This window comes from Grammomys surdaster, unplaced genomic scaffold, assembly GCF_004785775.1.
Source record: "Grammomys surdaster isolate TR1022 unplaced genomic scaffold, NIH_TR_1.0 361, whole genome shotgun sequence".
Taxonomy (NCBI): Eukaryota; Metazoa; Chordata; class Mammalia; order Rodentia; family Muridae; genus Grammomys; species Grammomys surdaster.
This window is the reverse complement of record NW_021604780.1, coordinates 399,211-423,052: the sequence shown is the minus strand read 5'-3', so window position 1 is coordinate 423,052 and position 23,842 is coordinate 399,211. Positions and strand designations below refer to the sequence as shown.

Below are 23,842 nucleotides of genomic sequence, written 5' to 3'. Positions count from 1 at the left end.
ACTGCAGTGTGACCTGTGTAGTACATCCTACTGCAGTGTGACCTGTGGAGTACATCCTACTGCACTGTGACCTGTGTACTACAATGTGACCTGTGTAATAATCCTACTGCAGTGTGACCTGTGGAGTACATCCTACTGCAGTGTGGCCTGTGTGGTACATCCTACTGCAGTGTGACCTGTGTAGTACATCCTACTGCAGTGTGACCTGTGTAGTACATCCTACTGCAGTGTGACCTGTGCAGTACATCCTATTGCAGTGTGACCTGTGTGGTACATCCTACTGCAGTGTGACCTGTGGAGTACATCCTACTGCAGTGTGACCTGTGCAGTAATCCTACTGCAGTGTGACCTGTGCAGTAATCCTACTGCAGTGTGACCTGTGTAGTACATCCTACTGCAGTATGACCTGTGGAGTACATCCTACTGCAGTGTGACCTGTGCAATAATCCTACTGCAGTGTGACGTGTGTAGTACATCCTACCGCAGTGTGACGTGTGTAGTACATCCTACCGCAGTGTGACCTGTGCAGTAATCCTACTGCAGTGTGACCTGTGTAGTACATCCTACTGCAGTATGACCTGTGGAGTACATCCTACTGCAGTGTGACGTGTGTAGTACATCCTACTGCAGTGTGACGTGTGTAGTACATCCTACTGCAGTATGACCTGTGGAGTATATCCTACTGCAGTGTGACCTGTGCAGTAATCCTACTGCAGTGTGACGTGTGTAGTACATCCTACTGCAGTGTGACGTGTGTAGTACATCCTACTGCAGTGTGACCTGTGTAGTACATCCTACTGCAGTGTGACCTGTGTAGTACATCCTACCGCAGTGTGACCTGTGTAGTACATCCTACTGCAGTGTGACCTGTGTAGTACATCCTACTGCAGTGTGACCTGTGCAGTAATCCTACTGCAGTGTGACGTGTGTAGTAATCCTACTGCAGTGTGACCTGTGTACTGCAATGTGAAATGGGCAGTGTATCTTGGATGGTTTATATTTATTTCTTTTCTTTCTTTTTTTTTCTTCATTTGTAGGTGAAATCTCAGACCTCTAAGTAGATCACAAACACTGAGAGCAGAGTGGAGCCTTTGTGGGTCCTATGGTACCTGACACAGCAGTGAGCACTCAGTCAATGTTTGTGGATTCAGCAGAATAGTCATCCCACACAGAGATACAGCTTGGCTTCATGTTCAATATTTAATGCCTCTATTTGTTAGTTTAAACCTCACGTCTATCACAGCCTGACAAGTTTGCAAAGTGCAATGCTTGTTGTTTGTGATCTTAAAGAATTCTCTTGTCTCCTAGGGTAATTGTGTGATACTCAGAAGCATTTTGGAGCCAGAGGAGTAAGCCCTTAAGTCTGGGGGATGATATCTAAGTACTCTATAGTCCATATTGCATGGGACCTGCCAGTGAGATTGATGCCAGTGTGGGGCAACTTATGTCTCTTGCCTCCGTGTGTGTGTGTGTGTGTTCTCTTCTGCATGTCTAGACCCCTTTCTTTGTGATGTCTAGACTCTTTTTTAGATATCTAGAACCTTCTCTTTTGAGCTTCTAGAGCAGTGGTTCTCAACCTGTGGATCATGACCTGGGGGTGATGTTCAAACAACTGTTTCACGTGTGTTTAGTCTCAGATATCCTGCATATCAGGTATGTACATTATCATTCATAATAGCAACAACACTACAGGTATGAAGTAGGAACCACATAATGCTATGGTTGGGGTCACCACAGCATGAGGAACTGTACTAAAGGACCTCAGCATCAGGAAGTCTGGAGCATCCTCGTCTATTGTGGCCCACATCATTTTTATCTTGCATCACCAATATCAATTGATCTTGTAATTTCAAAACACAATCTCATGATCCCAATGTTAGAGCACTGTGGGAAGCAGCCAGTCTAGGGATGCTAAGCCCACTCTTAAGGAAACGGAAGCTTGGAGGCAGAGGATAGGGCTCTACTTTCCCATTTCCTGATCTGATATTCTTTGTACCTCAGCAGGCTGCCTTTTCTGCATTCCTCAGAACTTCATGGAGGACATGAAAAAAATACTCTCTGGTGATGTTTAGTGAAAAACGAGGCCTTAAATACCTACTTAAGGATTGAGAACCTTTGATCTGGTCTGCTTTGTTTTGCTAGACTATATTCCAGAGAGCTGGATAATGGTAGAAAACCCATTGTCTGGTTTTACCTCACACATTTGTTACTGTTTGGGAGGTCTGCAAGGTGCAGTTTCATGTCACTTTCTCTTAAAGAGGTGACAAAGCCAATTAGACTGTCAGTGGTGTCAGCCAGTCGCCTTGCTCACTACTGATCTACCTGGTGGCAGTCAAAGATTCACCCTAGAGGCCCAGGTAAATGTCCTCCTGGGACGCATTTCTTTGGCACCCAGGCCCCACTCTCCCTGCCCCAGCCTCTGGACCCACTTAGAATGAGTATTGACTGCCCACTCATGCATTACCTGCGTTACAAGTTCACCCTTGGAGGCCACACTGCCATCAGACTTCCCTCCTTGCCGGTCCTGGGAGAGAGAACATAAACAACCTTTGAAGAGGAAAAAACCTACTCCAAGGACAAGAGGAGATCAAAGTGTTACAACAAACGGGGCGGCCACAGCAAAGAGCTCGGCCAGGCAGAAAACTGAGTTTCAAAGTGGGACTCAGATCTCAGAAAAGGATCACACAGGTTTCTTGGGCTTCCGCAGCCCCCTGTGATCACTGTAACCTGTGATTATGTCACTTGTGATGACTGTAACCTTGGGACATGGTAAGGACATGGTAGGGAATGGAGGAGACGGGAATCTCGTTTGTTAGGTGAGGGCTTTACAAACTGAGAAGCCAGGCCTTACACTCAGCTTTCCCGTTTAGGGAGACTTGACACCAGGGCGTGGCTACTGTTCCTGGCTTTGCTTATTTTACTTTGTTTCGAAGTTCATTATTTATTCTGTTGCAATTTGTCTAGCAAACAGTGTGGTGTAGTGTAATACAGTGCAGGCTGGCGTGCACACAGGCACGAGCGCGCACCAACTTTTGTATTGTTTTGTTTGGCTTTATATTTTTGAGCGTCTCTACTCTTGCATGGTTTTGTCTTTTCCGCTACACTGCAGTCAATTACCACGTGATCTCAGCTTATTTACCTGCTCTGTGAGTAGCTGGGTACTTGTCTTTTGATGGAATAAATGCTTGCGTTTCTCCACAAGAAGAGTTTCCATGATAGAAAGTTTGTATATTTCTAACTTAATGAAAACTGACAAATGGATTTCCAAAGTGGTGATTTTCCTATAGGAATTTAAATGAGAGGGGAAAAAAGTATCTGCTCCAGTCAAGGGTGAGAAGGGAGGAGTGGGCGGGGCTTGGCAACACTTTAAAGATGGAAGTGCTGTCTTTGGGAGGCAGAAAACAGTTTATCTGTTAGTATCGGGAGATTCATTTGTTTTCAGATATATCTGAGACATGGGTTTCCAGCCCTTGAGAGAACACAGGAGAAAGCTTGGCAAGGATGAAGGAGGCCAAGAAACCTGGCCAAGTTCAGGTGGCCCTTTGAGCCAAGCTCTGCCTCAAGGATGCTTAGAAGGGATGCTGGAACATCTGGAAGCAGCAGTTTGAAGCTGCTGTGCCAGAGCTTTCTCGTTCAGTCGGACTGGTGTGGCACTAACTTCTTTTAATCACTCATCAAAGCACAAGCCCTGGGAATTGGTGCGGTAACACCCTGAGGAATGTAAAGTTGTCAATCTTGCCTGTCTCTGACCCATGAACCTGGAAAAGCCAGAGCCCTGGTGGGGGCAGGACTACTTACTCGGGTGATGGGGCATATGGAGGTAGGCAGCAAAATGTGGTCTTTGAGTTCCCCACCATCACACACCGTCGATAATTCACATTTGCGGTGAAACTGGAGAGAAAAATTAAAAGGAGGATAAGCAGGAGTGACCAAGGAGGCACCGGGTAGGTATGTGTTGCGTCGAGGTTTTTCTGGGGAAGCGAGCTGTCCAGAGCCCCTGTGTCTTGGAGCACTGCTGCCTTTGGTTTTGACAGGATTGTTGAGTACGTGTGAACATGTGGCATGTCTGCTGGGGCACAGAAATGACATCTAGAGCTGCCCTTAGAGTGTGGCACCCTGAGTGCATTCTATACCCCAGTCCCTGGATCTCTGGGCTAGAAACTCTGAGGGAAGGCTACCTCTGAGAAAACCCATAGGAGGCTGGAGTAAAGCATCAACTGAACCCCTGCATTGTGGGATGCACTTTGTCTGGCTTGGAGGAGCCCCCCATTTAGGGCTGATACCTAGCCAGGAGGTACAAGACAGCCTGGAATTGGCTTTGAGAGGAAGGCTGGGCATCCCTGTGGTACCTGTTATGTATAGAATGTTGTGGACTCTGGCATGAGCTTGGCAGTAGCAAGATCAGGCCCCTGGGCAAGGCAGAGTGCTGCTGAGAGCAATGTGCCTTTGGGCCAAAGTCTAACTCTAAGATGTAAAGAGGGAGCTTTTCAGGATTTAATCTCTCTCCCAACCTGTCCGGTTACTGCAGCCCCGGATGAAGGATGTTCATGATCTAGCTGGCTGTTCCCAGCCACTGGTCATGTAGGCAGCAGGTTGGCTAACTTCTTAAACAGCTCTTTCTCTGGGCAGTTTGAGGAGTCATTGGTGGCTGGGAGGCTTGAATAGGTCTGGGGGCTCTGGGCTAGCCTCTTAGCTTCATCCCCTCACTCTACACTTGGCCTCTGGAGGGATGTTCACTACCCCGGGCTACAGCTCGAACAAAACCCACACTGAAAAGAAGTAGGGCCGCCCTGGGCACCGACCCACCGTCATCCGGCACCACACGCAGTGCCGCGCTGTGACACTCTGGTAGCACTTGATACTTTTGTGGCACCGGTCACACTTGACGGAGGAGTTCCCTTCCACCCACGCGTGCTGCATCACCTGTGGGAGGGAAGGGAAGGATACCAGGGAAGGCAGTGGAATCATGCCCCTGGGTCCAGGGCTACAAAGAAGTGGCGGCGCGAGGAGCCCAGAGGGCCCTGTTTCCTCAGTGTGGAAGCTGATTGGATGCAGAATTTCACCTGCCTGACCACCACTATGCTAAGCAAAACATGTTAAAAACAGGTTCCATGTTGCCTGAACTAGTTCTCACCCCACCAGGCAAGCATCTAAGCAGCAGCTCGTCCACCATCCCTCTGTCTTGTAGAACTCTCTGGCCAGACTTGTCTTCATGTGGACCCTTTTCTAGGAGGCAGTTGGACCTCTCTGAGTCTCTGGCCCTTCCTCTTTAGACTCTAGACTGAGGGACCTCTGGGATACACTGAACAGCACAACTGAAAGGCTTCTGTGGCACACTTCTCTGTTAACTCACTTCCTTTTCCTTAGCTTCCTCAGCTGGCTGTTACAATCACCTGAGGACTCTGTAGAAATCCTGGTGCCCACCCTCACACTCCAAATGAGTGAGTCTCTAGGGGGGCAGGCCCCAGAGGTTTGACTTAAATCTCCCCATATGATTTAAATTCACACGTGTTAAAGCGCCCCGGGTGCTTCTAATGTAACACTAGCTGAGACGAAAGAAGAAGGAGCTAGATTACAAAGTCCAAAGCCATCAGTCAGGGTCCCCTTCAGACCCATTTCCTGGCCATCTGGATGCATCAGCTACCTGGCTGGGAAATGTCACCAGGACATAGCATGGGGGTTTGGATGCATACCTCTAACAAAAAATGGAAACCTCTGACCCATTGCCTGGGAGCCTCTGTCCTCAGATCTCTCTCCCTGGAACCGCATAGAACTAAAAACTTCCCACCAAGGTGTCCTGAGGTACAGCAGGAAGATGTGGGAAAGTGAGTGCATATCTCAAAATGCCCAGCTTCAAATACTATATTAGAAACACAGGAAATATTTACATGATATAATCCACTTTTGCATTGAACAAGAATAAGTGTTTTAAATTTCTTAGCAGCTAAGTTGTGTGGTACTATTCACCCGAATACTTTTACTAATTTATTGCTCTAAAACACATGCCACACTTGATTTGTAGCTTTTCACATTCGGCTGCATCAGTGAGGTGGAGAAAGAAGCCACTTTGTGAACTTGAATTCTACATGGTTACATGGACTATGCTCTGAGATTATTGTTTCCATTTTGCAGAGGGACAAGTAGAGGCTTCAGAGAAGTGAGTGACTGACTTTGGGTTCTAGAGCCAGTGAGTAGCCACCCAGGAATCCACAGCCAGGTCTTTGGACTCTGAACCTCAGGGTTGTTGCCCCAGCACTGTGTTTCATTCTTCAGCCTGTCTGGGGTCTGAAGAAATGGTGAGAGACTTGGGCTGTCCCTGCAGGCTCACAAGGTTGTGGTTGTGACCTATTGGCCCCTCAGCCGTGTTACCCTGCTCTCCGTGTCAGATGACTAAAGAGACCTGAGCATAGAAGGCTCACTGTGTGCTCTGGTAGAAGCCAGGCATGGACATGGAGGCATATGTATGGGGAGTGAGGCATGCAGTGGTTATGGGGCATGCATATGAGGAGTCCTCTGAGAAGCCTTCCTCCCAGGAGGTCTTCCATGGGAAAGCTGTGAGCATCCCACATTCTAACCATCCCTTGGTTCCCATTCCTCAGCTGCGTCATCCCTCTGCAGCAGTGTGGATGAGCTGCCCCCAGTTTTAAGGGCAATCTAGTTCCAGACTCAGCAAGCAACCCCCCACCCAAAGGCCAGGAAAACTTCTCCCACCTTCTGCGTCTCATCTTGGCATCCATGTCTGAGACCTAGAGCTGAGCCTCTCAACTGCCTTTGAGTTTCCTTCCTTTCTTTGTTTACCTTTGTTAGTGGAGTCTGTTCAGAACACTCAGACACAACCAGTCCTACAAGGGTGCATCAAAATAGACCCGATCTGCTCTGCCTCGGGGCAGCAATAACTACTGTAACTGCTGGAAGCATCTTCTTCCCTCTGCTTTCACTCCTATACCAACCTCAGAAAGTGTCATATAATTAGAAACGTCACCATGTCTTCATGTCTGAAGCTCTTCCTAATTCTGCACTGCTTTCTAATTCTGGAGTTGGTCTTGAAAACATTCCTCCAGGTAGGACCTCGTCACCTTGTGAGTCCAGCTTCTTGGCCTTCCCTGTAATCATCATCTGACCCAGCCATTCCAAACCGAATCCAGGCCATGGTCAGGTATATCTCCATGCCTGTCCACGGGAGCCCCCTTCTATTAGTATGCTCTGCCCTCTTCCATGCCTGTGAAGCCCTCCTGGTTCAAAGGACAAACAGAGTCCTACCTCCTTTGAGAAATGTTTTTCCTTTCAGGTTTCAACTGCACATCCACGAGCCTCTGTTATGACAGCACACACCTCATGGCTTTGCACTATGCTCACAAACCTATCTAGCATCATAACCTGTGAAGAATTTGAGACGACTGGATACTGTTTCTCATAACCTGTGGATGCCCTGGTACGGCGCCTGGCATACAGTAGGCTTCAGGGAGATGCTGAATGGATTGATGGATGAGTGGGATGGCTTGAGGGTCCTTGAGGCAGAGAAGGAACTAGAGAAAGCTCTCCGAGCCTCTTCCCACACAGGGATCTGTGATGATGGACATGTTACCCCCGAGGCAGCACACAGTAGAATGAGCCCATTGGTGTCACCAACCTCGCCACTCCTTTTGGCTTTGGAGTATGTTTTTACACATCCAGGAATGTTTTTGGATACACAGCGTTGGTGGACAGTATATTTACAGTCTGGAAAAAAAGAAAAAAGGACAGTGGTTACACATGCCACCAAGGGAATAAAAATCTACACACCCTCCCCAGTGCACACACTGCAGCGAAGGCTTGCTTCTAGAGCTGGCCTGGCTTAGCAGAAACCTAACACTGCCATGTGAGTAGTCTGTAGCTCCCCCAAACCTCTACTTCTTCCCACCACCCCCACCTCTTCATACTACCTTTCTTTGATGGCAGTGACTGCACAGGTGTGAGATCAGAAGGGGTGGTGAGGGACAGATGTCTCAGCATTGCCTGTTGGGATGCCAGCAAGAGGACAGAAAGCCTATGGCCCCTAGGCTGATGGAGGCTACTGGCCACAGCCTACAGAATGTGGAGTAACTTTTCGTGCCTTTTGGACACTCAGGATTCTCTGTCAGATGCACACACAGTAGCTTTCCTTCCTTTTCTCTCTGGGGCAGGGATTTTTGCCGTAATAAGTGGGACATTTGTGGGAAGCACCACGTACAGGGTCAGATTAGTGACTCTGAAATTTGTCATTGATGTTGTAATTGTGGCTGTGCACATAGCAAAGGAAGGACCAAGGAGTCTAGACTCAACAGGGATGAGAACATGTTGGCCAGCTGATGTTGAGTGAGTCTGGGGAGATCGGAGCCCCTGTTCTTCAGCCTGCTAACTCCTTGGGGTCTAGCTGGTGTCTGCTATCTGGCCATGAGGTGGCTGGCAGGGCTCAGTGTGCCCACATTCTCTGGCCCCTTGGTAGCGTCTGTCTTTAGCCCTGTCTCCTCTTCCTCCCCGCCTTTCCAAACATCACCCTTTCTTCATTTTCCTTCCTTCCATTTCTTTCTGAGTTTCCCTTCTTAGTCCTGACCTGATCCCTCATTTGTGATTTTTTTCTGCTTTCCCCTCTAGCTCTACTAAATGAATTACAAAATGAAATAAACATATACTTTTATTTTCCATTGCACTTCTAGAATATAAGATATGTTCTTAACTAATTAGAAAGCTCCTCTAAACACATATGATATGAACATTGGCCAGAAACAAAACTGCAATTAGCACAAGTTGTCTTTAATTTATGGAAGACCTTAATACTCATTTTCCAGAGGAGCAGTGGCCTGTGACCCCAACAGCAGCAAACATCATGTCCCTTTGATTCAGCTAGCCCCAAAGCAGGGCACAGAGGACTTGCTGTTGAAACAGGGCAATCCCACCATCTGGAAAGCAGAAATGCCTGTATTTTGCCTGGAATGGATCCACTGAGCATGTGCAAAGCAAATGGACCCAGAGGGAAAAGGCGTCAGGACGGTTACTCACAGATGCAGCACAGGCCTTGCTTCCGAACACCCATCAGCATGATGTGGCAGAAGTTGCAGTAAGTGGGCTTCTTGAAATGCTTCAGGGTCCAGGCATGCCTCCCATCCCCCTTGGAGCCCTGCAAGGGTAATGATGGTGAGACACTGAGCTGCGATCCCTACTGGGAGCCTGAGACCTCCTTGTGGAGGTACTGCATTTTCTCTATGATCTCTTCTCAAGCTTGGAAGATAAGTTACCCAGATTCATTAACAAATTCTTAGTGTATGCTTTCTAAAATTAGCACATACAAAAGAAAAGAGCATCTGAACGGTAGTGGGAGGGGAGCTAAAATAAGCCCTCTCCTACCTGGATGCCGGAAGTATAAATGGAATAGCAATTTGATAAGTCTGCCTGCCTATCTATCTATCTATCTATCTATCATTTATCAATAATCCATCCATTGGTCTATGTATTGTCTATCAATTATCTATCATCTATCTATCTATCTATCTATCTATCTATCTATCTATCATCTATCTATCATTTATCATTCATTCATCCATTAGGCTATCTATTGTCTATCAATTATCTATCATCTATCTGTCTACCTATCTATCAATTACCTATCATCTATCTATCTATCTATCATCTATCTATCTATCTATCAATCACCTATCTACCTCACCTGCTATCTTAAGAGTCTTTAATGATTACAATCTGACTCAGCAGCATTTCCCCTTGAGCTCCAGTCTTAATAACTTTTGAGAAAACAGATGAGCATTTCTGTGCTAGTCAGATCAGCATTATTCCAAATAGTGAGAGCCTAAAAATGTCCTAACCATGCCCAGATCAACTAAAGCTGTAGTGCATCCATATACTAATTGCCTTCTAAGGCAATTTATTTATCTCTTTGGTCTCAAGAACTGACGATGATGATAATGAATATTATTCCAGTCCACTGCCAGATTTTAATCTGTACCAAATACTGGGGGGAACAAAACTATTGGAGGAGCAGTAAGTTCATCACTAGTAAACAGATAGAAAAACAGACTCAGAGAGATTCTGTAACTAGGCCAATGTCACAGGAAAGATGAGGGAGAGAGCCAGCGGTTGATCTGCAGGCTCTCCACATCTCTCCATACCTCCACAAGGATCTTCCTAGACAGACGGAAACTTAGCACCTTGTCAAGAGATCTGCTTATTCATCATATACTCATCATTTTATCTGAAAACACCCTCATCCAGCCCAGTCCCCTGCCTACCCAGTTCCGAGAAGCAAATGGCTGCTGGGCTCAGGTAAAGCTTCTGCTTGTGTTCTAGCACCACCGTGTGGCTTGTTCATTTCTGGCCAGGTTTTACCCATTGCTACAATTTTACCAGGAGACAGGATTTGAGAGAGCCCCAAGCATTCTTAGTGGTCTTATGTGTGATTGAAAATGGCAAGAAAGTTGCAGCAGCAGGCTATCCAGGAAGTTGGTGGGGCTTCCTGTAGAGGCCCGAATGTAACTGGTTAGTTACAAACTTACTTAGCCCATGGTTACAATATAGGTTTACATAAGGCTTTGGATTAATAACAATGAATTCTACATTTTTTGATGTGTTCCACTTTTTTTGATGTGAATTCTAGTTTTATGCAAGGCTGATTTGGTGTTTGACAGGGACCCTGGACAGGAGCTAAAGAAATACTCAGGTTTTGCCTGCTGCCTCCTGACATGTGGGCTCTTTCCATACAAGATGCTTTGGACACTAGCAGGATCAGCTCACAGAGAACAGAAGTCGGTTCCTTATGCTTACAGGATCCCATCTTGTTCCCCCAAATGAGAACAAACCAAGACAACAACCTGTTGCTGTTGGAACAGCAACCAAGCAGAGCATCTCTTTGGATCGGGTTCCCAGTGAGTGCTGATAACTGTCTACCTTGCTTTTGGGTTCTTGTGTGTGTAGCTCCTGAGCAAGAGGTCATTGTACACAAGTCTCCATGCTACTGAATGTGACAGACGGCCCTTTAGTTAGGTGTGTGCCCTTGGACCAGTCCTTTACCTTGCTGGGCCTCTGTTTGTAGAATGAAAGGGCTGGAACAAAAGCCACAAAGGACTCTTAAGCCACATCATGTGCGACCCTAGAGCCAGAATGTCATCAAGCCAGGCCTGGTATGCAAGCCCGTAAGCCTAGCCACACTGTATGCTGAGGAAGGACGATCACAAGTTCAAGCAGCATGGCCGGCCTGGGCTACAGAGCAAGTCTGAGGCCAGCCTGTGCAACAGAGTGAGACTTTGACTCAAAAATAAAATATAAACAAAGAGATGGAGATATGGACCCGTGGCAGAGTGCTCACCTAGCATGTGTAAGGTCCCTGGTTCAATTCCCACATAACCCAAACAGAAAACAGAATGAGTTCTCAGAATCTTGCTTATTCCTTAGGGATAAGCCGAACACTCGCCAAGGTTTCTTCTCACCGCTCTGACTGAAGTGCAGGGCGCTGGAAAGAGTGGGGAACTTGGAGCTAGGTACAAAACCCAGTTTTTGTTTCTCTTGCTATGGAACCCTGGCTTTCCATCTGTAAGATGGGATAAAAGTACCTGTCACATCTGTTGATTGTTAAGTCCATTCACAAAAGCCCCGAGGCAGATCACTGCTCCTCTTCTTCCCTCCTTCCTTTGCTAACTCTTTGCATTTCCCTAGCTTTAAATTTTTTAATTAAGTTTACTCATTGGCAGAGGCGGGTGGGCATTTGTGTCATGGTATGCGGAGGTCATATGACAGGGAAGTGAGTTCTTTTCTTACACGATATGGATTCTGGGAATCGAACTCAGCTTACGTAGTGCCTCTATGTGCAGGGTCCCCTTGCTGACCCCTCTCCTAGGATCTTAAGACCTAGCTTGATGGAAAGATGAGATGCTCTATGAAGTTTCTGTTGCGCTTTGCCTGGATGAGAATAAGTGTCATGCAGGCAAATGCTTTATCTATGTCCCCTCATAGTGAGCACAACAAAAAATTTCCCTTTGTAAAAGAGCGGCAAAGAGTGGTCAGGAGAAAGGATATGTTTCTGGCATGCAGAGTGAAAGGGAGGAGCAAGAGCCCGCTGGAGCCAGCAAGCGGGGCGGGGCTGGCCCATTGGGAAGTCTGGAGCAGACAGACACTAGCAACAAGATGGAATCCAGAGGCATTGAATGTGGTTTACTGACTTACAGAGTCATCCATCCCCAGGAGGACCAGCAATGGGATGGTGGTCATGCCTCCGTTGACCCACTCCTGTAGAGACACAAAGCCATCCTTGTCGTAGTCCATGCCTTGTAACATCTCCTTCAGTATCTGTGGAAGCCAGAGAACAATGAACAGGTCGTTTGCAACCGTTTCCGGATGCCTCTGCTCTCTGTTTTCTCTTCTGTCCTGTGCTGTTTCTAATTCACACATTGCCCTGCTTATTCAGAGTAAGCAGGGTGACAAGGAAGCAAAGCAGTGAGAGACCAGGCTTCGAGGCTCAGCTCTGCTCCATCCTGACCTTAGGTAGCTCACCCCAGCTCTCCGTGCTCTGGGGTGCTCATCTTAAGATGGAAATAATATTGCTATATTCCAGCACATTAGCAAAGACCAGAGGAGATGCATAAAGAGTGTTTAATCTAATATCTGGTACATAGCACCCCCAGTGTAGTTAACATTAGAAGCTGACGATTAACAACTTTTCCATTCTGGGCTCTAGCTTCTCTGTTCTATGAGTTTCTATTATAGAGTTGCCCCTGCTGGGTAGGCTGGGGGACTGCAGTTTCTGCCATGTCTAGACCTCGTCCTGCTGCCTTAAGCATCTTTCCTGTTGGAGAAAGGGGAGCTCAAAGCATAGGACTCCAAAGAAGCTGCTGAGAGGATGAGTCTGGGTAACCACACAGTAACATTCAACCATTCGCACCCACATGCCAGACGTGCCTCACTGTCTCTGGAGAAAACTGTGTTTGTAGAAACTCACAGGTCTGAGCTCTGTGGGATCCCACTCCAGGTACTGGGCAACATGCAGCATTTGGTTCACAATCTGATCCATCTCCTAGAAAATATCAGGAGAGAAATATCAAAGGGAGAAAACCAAAGTGTGTGTGTGTGTGTGTGTGCCTTTGTGTGTGTGTGTGCCTGTGTGGGTGCATGTGTATGTGTGTCTCTGAGTGTGTGTGTTTCATCAGAATAAGAACAAAACTGAAAATCAAACATGGCAGGAGGATGGGCAGGATGGATCACGAGGAAAAGCTTGAGCATACACAGGAACCCCACAAGGGCAGCCTCCTTGATTACAAAGGCCAGTGGACTTAGATGCTCACAGCAGGCCAAAGCAAGGGAGCACCTGGAGCACTGACTCCTAGGCCCTCCCTCCTCCTTCATTCTGTCCTTTGACCAGGAAACCGCAGGGAATCCTGTTTTCTTTTTTGTAACATATGCAAACGCAGGTGAAGACAGGTCCCTCCTTGCCATTCTTATCACTTGGTCTCCATCTCCACACCTTAGCAGCTTGGGCTTTGTCTGTCTGTCTGTCTGTCTGTCTGCCTCTTCAGTCAGGTTCACATCCTGTGTTGGTCCTTGCTCAAGCACTGTGACTTAGATTTATCTCAGCATCTTCTCTTTCATTTGCGTTACAGTCGACCCTGAGCCTAGAACTTGGTGAACGGAAGTGTATGTATACATGATGGATTAGCCCTTTGGTACCAAGGCCTGTCTAAAACCTTATAGATCTGTCAGGTGCTAGTGAGGCAGTGCGTACAGGGACCCATGAGAACATACTCTGCTGGGGAGTATTTGGTGTCAGTCAGCGTCTTACATATGGATACCACCTAAGATGTTCATAGGGAGATTGTTCTGGAACTGGATTGTGTGGGCAAACTGAAGAAAGTTTGCAAAGTGTTACTTCCTTCATGTCAAATTCAGGGCTAAGCCAACAAACTGTGTCTCAACCACTATTTGATTTTTAAGGTATATTTATATTGTGCTGTGCTCTCTCTCTCTCTCTCTCTCTCTCTCTCTCTCTCTCTCTCTCTCTCTCTCTGTGTGTGTGTGTGTGTGTGTGTGTGTATGGTTCACATATGAGTGCAGGTTCCTGTAGAGGCCAGAAAAGAGCATCAGGTCTCTTGAAGCTGCAGTTACAAGTACTTGTGAACTCCAACATGAGTGCTAGGAACTGGACTTGGGTCCTCTGTGACAGTAGTAGTAACCCCTGAGTCATCTCTGAAGCCCCTGACACAGATATATCTGCTCAGTCTCTGTCTCTCTCTGTCTTTTTCTCTCTCTGTCTTGCTCTCCTCTCTCTCTCTCTCTCTGTCCCTCTCTTCTCCTCTTCCATCTCATGCTGGACTTGGAACTTGTGATCTTTTTGCCTCAGCCTCTTGCCTATAAAAAAACTACTACTTTACTCAAAGGGAAACAGTAGCCCAGAGCAAAACTACAGGGTTGGGCAGTGGCCAAGTATGATGAAGGGGGTAGAACATTTCAGTGGAGTAATCTGTGAGTCTATTGGGGGTCAGGATTCTACATGATAATGTCACTTAGAAACTGAAAGTTAGACGCCATTGTGGGCTATGCAAATAGAAGCAAAATGGAGTGGCTTCAGGAACAAGTAGGTCCCAGTGTCCACTCTGGCCAGGCCACATCTGATTATGTAAAGCCATGGATGGGCAGGTTTTATTGCCTGATGTGTTTTAATACTGGTGTTGCCTGCTGGAGCTTGCCCAACATGATTATTTAACACAGCCTAATGAGAACCAATGGAGAACGGGAGACTGGCTTCAAGGAGGTTTTGTCTAGGCATGATAGAATGTTTAACTGTCAAGGTTATGTAGTTTTGTGTTTCTCTCATCTGAATAGCTGTGGAGGGCAGCAGGGAGCCAAGGTTGCGGGGTGGGGGTGGGGTGGGGGCGGGGAAGGGACAATGGGAGGGAGCCTATTTTGATTTCCTCTTTGGTTGGGGAAGAGGGGGGTACCAGCATGTTGTGTGATGTCTGGCAAACTGAAGCCTGGCCTGCTGGCAGGAAGTCCTGTCCAGCTCACTCCTAGCAGTGGGACAGCTACTGTGGAGGAGTGGCTTCTTTTTCACTGAGAGTGTTCACAAAGAAGCTGTCAGCCAGGGACTCCAGGTGTGAAGTTGAGTCAGAGGCCTCTTTGGAGACTTGTTTCTGTCCACTAACATCATCTTTAAAATATATTCTGGAATGAACCAGTTTCCAGCACAGTACTGCTGTCCTGTGTAAGATTACCATTGTTCTGTGACCTGATTATTTCCTTAGGTCTCTGTTCAGTATGCCTCTTATAGTCTTCTTGACATAGTCTCTAGAGCGATCCTTGAGACATGCCAATATGTTGCTTTTTATTTCTTCACCAGCAAGCCCAGTTTCCACTTAACCCTACAGCATCCTGGGCACGCTTCAGTATCTTTGCACACAGTGTTTGCTACCTAGAGGGTTCTTTCCCTAGATTAGCCCCTTCTCCAAGCCTCTGTTCCAATGTCCCTTCCTCAGGGAGGCCTTCCTTGACAACCCTTCTGAAAGCTGTCACTCCCCCCAGCATTTCCTACTTCCTTTATTTTTCTTCTCAGCAAACATCTACCCAATATGTATGCACGTATATGTATTTATTTCATACTGTATGGCTTTATTTTTGCGATGCTAAAATTGAATTGAGGTCTCAGGCTAGCTAGGCAAATGCTCTGCACTGAGCCTTATTTCCAATTCCACCTGACCCCTTCTAGTTGAGAGAGGTACTAATGCCTCTTCTGCCCCAGCTTCCTGGGATTCAAATGCTGGGATTACAGTGTGCACCACCACTCCCCAGTCCACAGGCATCTGACGTGCTGTTTAGTGTTGCCTAGACTACAGTGAAAGGAAATGGAACTTTGTTACTTGGCTACAGAGCAGTACCTGGCATGATGTAAACCCTTGGTAAATGAATGCTTGTGGTCTGTGAGAGTCTGTGCTTGTTCCATCAAAGACCACAGCCCAGAGCGCTGCAGCAGTGCTGGAGAGACCAGTGGAGCTACTAGGGTAGAGATGGTATGATTCCTTGGCCTAGTAAACTTATTTCCTCTGTCCCTTCATATTTCCTTCCCTCCCTCCCTTCATCTTTCCCTTCTTCTCTCTTTTCCTTCCTTTCTCTCATTTCAGTCAGCCATATACATTTCAGGCTTAGACCTGACAGTTCATAATAAGCCTTGGCAGTCAGCCATGACCACAAGGCCTAGATTCAGGGCCTCCTTCTTTCTTGGACTTCTCTGTCTCTAGTATTTCTCTTTCTCCCTGGTCCTGTTCTTGCTTCTTTCTGAAGGGGTGAGGTGACAGTAAAGGGTTTAGAACAGATGGGACCAGGCTCCTGGTCTTGTAGAGATAGGAAGTCAGTAACCTCCATCCCTCTTGGCCTTGTCTTGTTACTTTTCTACCCAACTCCTCTTGATTCCTGGGTTTCAACAGGACATTTCAAGGGAAGTCTATAGACAGGGAAGTTACATTTGAGGAAAATACTAAAATGTTCCCCTTATCCTGAGATTGTGTGGTTCCAGGCTTCTGGGTATGGAAGAAGGAAAATGGAGTCTATGCTCTACAGTCTGACTCTCTGGAAAGCAGGAGGCAGGGGTTCCACTCATGGTCTGCATCCCTTAGCCAGAATGCTGCAGCTCCTGTAGGGATGGAACTGGGGAGTTTGGATGCTTCCTTCACTGTACCTTGCTCTTTCCACTCTTTCAGATCCCAGGACTGAGCTGAAAGTGGAAACTTACCGCTTGGTCCAGGAGTCCATTTTCATCCAAATCATAGAGACGAAACATGACTGCAAGAAACACACAGGTTAGTCCGAGGTCCTCCAGGAGCCAGCATGGGCTGACATTCTGCTACTTCTGTTTTTTTTTTTGTTTTTTTTTTTTTGTCCAGATTCAAGCAGTAGTGGAGCATAAGCTATTACAGTCAGCTTACTCTCTGAGGTTCAGTATATGATTTCCTTAAGGAAGAGATAAAGCTGGGGAAGAGAATGAGGCCCCTGGGCTCTTGGGTCTTCCTGTACAGTGACTCTGTGGCAAATGAGACCCAGGTCATGAACAAGACACCCTGGAGAGCATGCATATCTTTCTGCATCAACTGGACACAATTTGAAACCCATACTCAACAGCTGATCCGGCTGAAGCACCACCAGAATTACAGTGGGACCTTTATCTCCACTGCACACAGGGAGAGTGCAGAGTCAGGCATGTTAGAATCTTGGTGCATGCTGATACTTCTGGGATGTCAGACAAGTTACCTCTCTTCTGGGATCACTTTATTTGTAAGATGGAAACTGTAGTTTATCTCTATTGCTGCGAGCATAAAGATTAATATTTACAGCTATAGTCATGGATAGGCTCAGAATACATAAAGTATTTAACATATTGTTTCTTTTCTGTTATCAGTGAACATTTACATATGACTTTACTTAGACAGTAGGTACTGTTTTATGCATCCAGTCATAATTACCTAGTGATAATAATTACCATAGTCATGATGACATGAGGTAGTTGCTACTGCTGGAACTACGTGACACTCAGGATGTTATTTTTTTTTTTTGACACTTTATCCCAAATGCTGGGAGCCAGGAGCATTTCAGATTTGGAGTATTTTTAAATTAGGGAGTATTTAATATATATAATCATATATTTAGGGGGACATTCCCTGAGTCTACATGCAATATTACAGTTTTCACGTGTCTTACGTGCATAGCCTTCAGGAAACTTTATGGAATATTTTTAGTGTATCCCGTTTCGATTTCAGATGGAAAATTCTCCACTTATGCCATGGAGTCTCAAAAGTTTGGGAGTTTGGAGGAAGTGCCAATATGCTAATTGGAATATCTTGTGAGCTTCAGGGAGGTGAAGCAGACAAGGAAGGCCTGGGAATGACTGGGACTAAAGACTAAATGTGCACTGACAGGGACAGTCACCCAAAAACATGGAGATGGTGCGATCTCAAACATAAGCTGGGCAGGAAGCAAACCAAACACTTCTTCCCTTTCACCCCCATTCTTTATGGTGTTCACTATTGATTCTCTTATGTGCCCCTCCTACTGGCCACATCCTGGCACAGCTCAGTACAAGCTGTCTGGTGATCTTATGCCTCTCTTGTGGGACTGTCCTCCAGAGGTTTTAAATTCCCTGGACCTTGTATCCCCGCCCCCTGCATGCTATGTACCTGAGTAGCATTTAAGGTTTGTAAAAGTGGCATCACCTCCTTCCCATTCTCTCTGAATATTCCCATTGTCATTTCTCAGAATATTGTGGCCGGGGGCACATAGTACAGGCTGAGTGACATAGAGAAGGTCGAAGCGTACCACTAACTTTGCTTCAGGACATGTTCTGGTTCAGATGACCCAGGTCAGACATGCTCCTTCCCATACTGTCTCTCATGTAGAGTGAGATAGCAAGTCTGCCGTCCAGGGTTATTATGAGACTGACAGTGAGAAGGTGGATTCAAAATGCTTAGCAAGTAAAATGCATGGTGTCGTCCATGGGAGGGGCTCTTGCATTGACAAGAGGTGGACTCTCAGGGATGACTTCCAAAAAAGCCGCATGCCTAGTTCTCAAACTAGAGACACTTCATTTCTTTTGAATCATTAAAATGAGGGAATGATTTAGACTGATAGAGAAAAAAATAAAACAAAAAAATCAAACCAAACCAATGGAAATGCTGACTAAGTGACCTTTTTGCATCAGAGGTTGTAAGGGAAAATATTAGCTAAAGATGGAGAGGGAACTAAAACCTCAAAGACACCAAAGAGATATAAGGAATGGTGAATCAGCGGGCTTGGTTGGAAAGTGATCGGACAGTGAAACCCTATAAATAAATGTGACTATTGGCTGAGTGTTCCCTAAGGGTGTGACATCAGTGTATCTGAGCAGAGCAGTAGCGTGATCTTAGAAATATACACTGCACTATTTCTGGATGGAATCATGGGATCCTAGGATCTGCTTTGAAACAGTTAGAAGCTGAGGTGGGCGAGAACACCCCGAACAAGAGTGACCACCAGCTAGTGTGAATGGTGAAGCTGGGAGGCTCACACATGGTTGAAAACTGAATCCGCCTTGGAAATTTTCGATATTAAAAAAAAAAAGGACCTAGAAATTTTTTCCTTTCTGTTTGAAAAAGTCACTCGGAGCGTCACTGATGCAAAGGATCTGACTCGTCCCCCTTGGTAGTCACAAACAATCATGATGTGGAAGACTCAAAGCCCTCCAACAGTTGGAAATAATTTGATATTTCACCCAGAAAAGAAAAGAAATCTGCATTCTCACCAAATTAGCACTTGAGACTTGTATCGTGAATACCCCCAGCCTATGGGAGACTTTAAGCGCGCTAACTAGCTAATGTCTAGACTGGTACTGTGCCCTGGGTGGACTGTAGGACATGCTGTTATCACTGCTACCGAAGGGACAGGGAACCCTCCCCAGTGCCCAGATGCGTCTCCAATGTGTATGAAATAACTGTCCAGAGCCTTGGTCTTCCTCTGGGAGGAAGCTGAGGCCCTAGGCCAGTGAGCACTTACATTCTAGCTTATCCTGGGGTCTCCCAGTCTCCATCAGGGACAGGTAACACACAACATCCTTCAGGTACACTGTGGGAGCACATGAGCTTGAAGCCAGAGAATCCAGGTCTCCCCATGGGGCTGCAGCCTCTAGTCCTTTAGATGGTGCTTGTGTCTTAGTTGATTTTGATTCTGAAAGACAAAAGGTGAGCATCCAAGGACCGTCACCTAGCAAACATTATTCCTCCTACGGTCCCATCCTCTTCACCGTTGAGGAGAGAATGTTCTATGGGTGGCTTACTGAATTTAACTAACAGACATTGTGTCACGTGGCCACAGAAATCCAGTCTGCAGCTATTTTCTAGGAGTAGCTTCATTATGATCCATTGAAGACTTTATTTCCTTGCAGAAAGCTTATTCATTTTTAGATTTTCCAGGAAAGATGGCAGTGGGTCCTGGCAATCACATAGTGAACAAAAATATCATTTACCATACTGCTCCAAATACTTAATTTGCAGACGTAATTCTGGATGGGCTTCTGCCACATCCAAACCCTTCCTTGTGAGGAGCCATGGAAACCTTGAGGAGTGAGCACAATGTCCTCAGAGGATGTATGCTGTTGACATGAGCCAGCCATGTCAAGGATCAATGTCTTGTACCCATGAAAGTGGCAAAGCCTTCCCCAAGAGAGGCTCAGAGGGATGGCAAAGGCTTCCTCTGGTCCACGGATGAGTGATAATGTATGCAGGGCTGGGTAGTTCCTCCCACCGTGTTCACTGCTTGAAGACTGCTCGGCTATAGAGAGTGTTTATTCCAAGTTGTGAAGCCCATCTCCTTGTTCAGCTGTATGTAATAGTCCCGTTTCCTTGTTTATCTGATGTAATGACCCCACCTCCCTGTTCAAAGGTATATAATAAACACTCCACTGAACTTCCCAGGATGCTGCGGCTTCTCCATCTCAGTATAGATCCCTAATCCAGCTTTTCTGCATCCTTGTGTCTTTCATTTCTTCATTTTCATTCCCTTACTGTCCCAGGTAGGTCAGTCTCTGGACTCATGCAAGGATGTGTTATTTCATAATTTTCTTCTACAAATATACTTAATGACAAATGAGGAGATTGACAATCTAAGAGAAAAACTCTACTGACAATCAATCCATTTTCAGAAACTAGGAAACTTTAATTACCAAGAAAATGCAGAAAGCAACTTGCTGTATGCTCCCCGAGGAAAAGTTTCCCCCATACTCTACCCCCTAGATCAGAAAATATAAAGTTTATTATCAGTAAGGACACTAGGGGTTTTATTTCACTATGTGAATCCTGTTCTCTGAGGTACTTTGTTCTTTCTTCCTTCAGTTTTGTTACTTTCATGTCTACCAGAAATCTCTTCATACCCAGTAGGATGTACAACACACAGGAAGCAACTGACCATGGGATAAAGACAGTACTGCCAGTGGACAATCCAATCTAGGCACTGTGAGGCCAAGAAGCAGTAAGTGCCAATGACACAGACAGAGGCGGAGGCAGCCTCTGCGGTATTGCCTGCCGGGAAGGCAGTGTTACCACACGCTGTCCAGAGAACCCAAGAGTCACACACTGGAAGGGAGCATTGACCTCAGTCAGCAGACCTGAGAGAGAGGAAGGCTTACCTGTCATGTAGCTCATATAGTGTGGCTGTGAGCTAGAAAGATGTCAGCTGTCATTCACAATGAGAGCTGAGATGCCCCTAGGATTGCCACCTCCTGGCATTTGGAAGAACTTTAAATGTTGTAACAAGGGAAGGGGCTCTGGCAGATCCTGGTGTTCTTGGTGGGTTGAGGAGGAGATCAGAGCCTGGGAGTCCAGAGTGTTCCAAGTCAGACTGGAGCCTAGGGAGCCACACAGACACTAACCCAGAAACATGGACAAGGCTCCCTTATAACCAAGGCAGCCAACTTCACTTCTTCCGCTCAGTGGTAATTATTCCTCCCTGGTGAGAAAACTGCCTGAGGCCAGGGAATGGGGGGCAGTTTGGTTAGGATGGGGTTAAGGGAGGCTGGGAATGGGGGCGGTTTGGTTAGGATGGATTAGAGGAGGCCAGGAGATGGGGGCAGTTTGGTTAGGATGGAGATAGGGGAAGGTGCAGGATTGGAAGGACAAACTCTGACAAAAAGGTCAGGACTAATGCTCAGTCTCATCGATGGGGTAGAAGCCCTGGTAATCCACATGTTACTAGTAGAGTTCAATTCCCAGCAACCACATGGTGGCTCATAACTATCTATAATGGGATATAGTGCCCTCTTCTGGCTTGCAGGTGTATATGCAAATATCATAAACAAACAAACAAATATCTTAAAAAAGTAGAATCCTACCCAAGCTATTTTAAAAGACCAGCATTGCTTCTAGGCCCAAATAAAAGACATCACAAAGGTAGATTTCAATATTCTTCATGACACAGATGCAGAAACTGCACAATGTTAACTATGACAATGTTATAATCTCCTATAACTGAAGCATCCAGAGTGCCTGGAACATTATACCTAGCACTTCGTTCCAAGGTGTTTTCCCAGGAGAAACAAAGGTTCTCCCCACAAAGACTTACAAAAGAATATTTACAACAAGTTTGTTTGTAGTAATCCCAAACTGGAAACTAACTAAATGTCCCTGTCCCAACAAGTGAGAGAATTATGGAAACTATATGCTGGAATACTAATGAACAACCAAAGTATGTTGACTATTAACAAACACAAATGATTAAATATTGAAAAGATCATGTTCAACGAAAGAAGAGCTAAGAAAGGAAACACTGAATGACTCTGTTCACACAGAGTCCAGATGGCGCAGTGACATTCATAGTGACAGAAGGCAGATCACAGGCTGCATGGGGAGGGGCACGGCGGGAGAAAGGACTCATCAAGAAATTGCTTATAGACGGTGGATGTGCTCATTCTCCTGGCGTGCAACTGGCTTCTGCGAATGCATGCACACTCCAGAAGTTTTTGATTTCACTTTGAACATGCAATTTATTTTATGCTGACTACAGTTCAGAGCTATGTAAGAACGTGATTCCATTTTTTTTTCTCCTAAAGATGGTTGGGTCAGTAGAGTTCTGGGTAGAGCGTGAGGCACAGCTCTTGTTCATTACAAGGTTTCGTTTACTCCTGCATGGAGATGCCCTGATCCAGGAGGACTGACCGCCTCGTCCCATCAGTGTCTCCTTCTCATGTTTCCACATGTGGAATATGATGTGCACACTTCAGGCTGTGACATCTGCCAGTCTGTTAATTACCAGAATTGATTTGGCCGATCTGGCTGGCTAAGCGGGTGTCCCCTTGCTCCCTCACCACTCCATGTGTGTCCCTCCTGAAGCCATGCACTTGATCGGAAGAAGATGACCTTCCCTGAATAGAGGGGGACCAGTCTTCGGTCAAGGGTGTAAGAGTAGCTGAGCCCCCCTGTTAGACCCTCCAAACAAGCTCTCAAGGTCCACATGTGAAATACCCAAACCTCCAGTCACCTGATACAGCCCTCAGTGACTCAATCGGCCTCTTCCACACCACACAGGCTCTCTGTCACCTAGCACCCTGTTGTAAGCCTCTTCATTGAAGGTGCCTGCCTGTTCTGTTTTTGCTCATAGTCTCTGTGGTACTGGTTGACTTCCAGCTGTGGCAGAGAAGAGAGTTTTGGGACCCTAGCACTGGGTTTACACTAAATGGTGTATGACTTGCTCAGGTAGGCTTACTCTCCAGACTCAACCTGCTTTTGTTTAACTTATTAAAAGAGGCCATTGCATTACAACTGAGGTTTGCCCCAAGCCTTGAATGACACAGATGTTTGTAACTACAATGTTTAGTGAAAATAACAATCTAAATTCAAAATTATGTATGGTTTATTACCAATTATGTAAGAAACCTATTGATAAATACATATGAGTCATACACATCTAACTCCAAATATGGTTGAGCTTAATTTTCTTTTTTTTTAAAGATGAAAAAATATTTTAGAGCAATTTAGGTTTCTAGCAGCACTAGTGGAAGGTATAGAGATTTTGTTCACATACCCTGTGGTTCCCTGCATTCACATACTGTCCTGATCAACATATAAAGTTCTATATATGTCCTAACTGGTGGCCCTTCACTGACACACCATTGTCACTCACAGCCTGAAGCCAGCAGCAGTGATCACTCTTGGGACTGTGTATACCATGGGTTTTCACTGAAGGCTGAGGCCACAGGCTCCTCACTGTAGCACAGAGCAGATCTCACCACCCCTCAGTTGCCCTGTGAAGAGGGATCTCACCACCCCTCAGTTGCCCTGTGCAGGGGGATCTCACCACCCCTCAGTTGCTCTGTGCAGGGGGA

General features: G+C 46.2%; 1 protein-coding gene across 2 annotated transcripts in view; it reads right to left on the bottom strand.

Moving 5' to 3' along the window:
• Dgkg (diacylglycerol kinase gamma) overlaps window positions 1-23,842 on the bottom strand; it is a 148,553-nt gene that overhangs the window by 95,507 nt on the left and 29,204 nt on the right. The window contains exons 5-13 of one of the 2 annotated variants that reach the window (XM_028779685.1): window positions 19,525-19,695; window positions 16,736-16,785; window positions 12,959-13,033; window positions 12,187-12,309; window positions 9,019-9,136; window positions 7,631-7,719; window positions 4,807-4,923; window positions 3,799-3,891; window positions 2,465-2,524 (exon numbers count right to left, since the gene is read on the bottom strand). In XM_028779685.1, the coding sequence (XP_028635518.1) occupies window positions 2,465-2,524; window positions 3,799-3,891; window positions 4,807-4,923; window positions 7,631-7,719; window positions 9,019-9,136; window positions 12,187-12,309; window positions 12,959-13,033; window positions 16,736-16,785; window positions 19,525-19,695 (896 nt within the window). The remainder of the gene's footprint in view (window positions 1-2,464; window positions 2,525-3,798; window positions 3,892-4,806; window positions 4,924-7,630; window positions 7,720-9,018; window positions 9,137-12,186; window positions 12,310-12,958; window positions 13,034-16,735; window positions 16,786-19,524; window positions 19,696-23,842) is intronic. The other variant, XM_028779686.1, reaches the window with a different exon arrangement.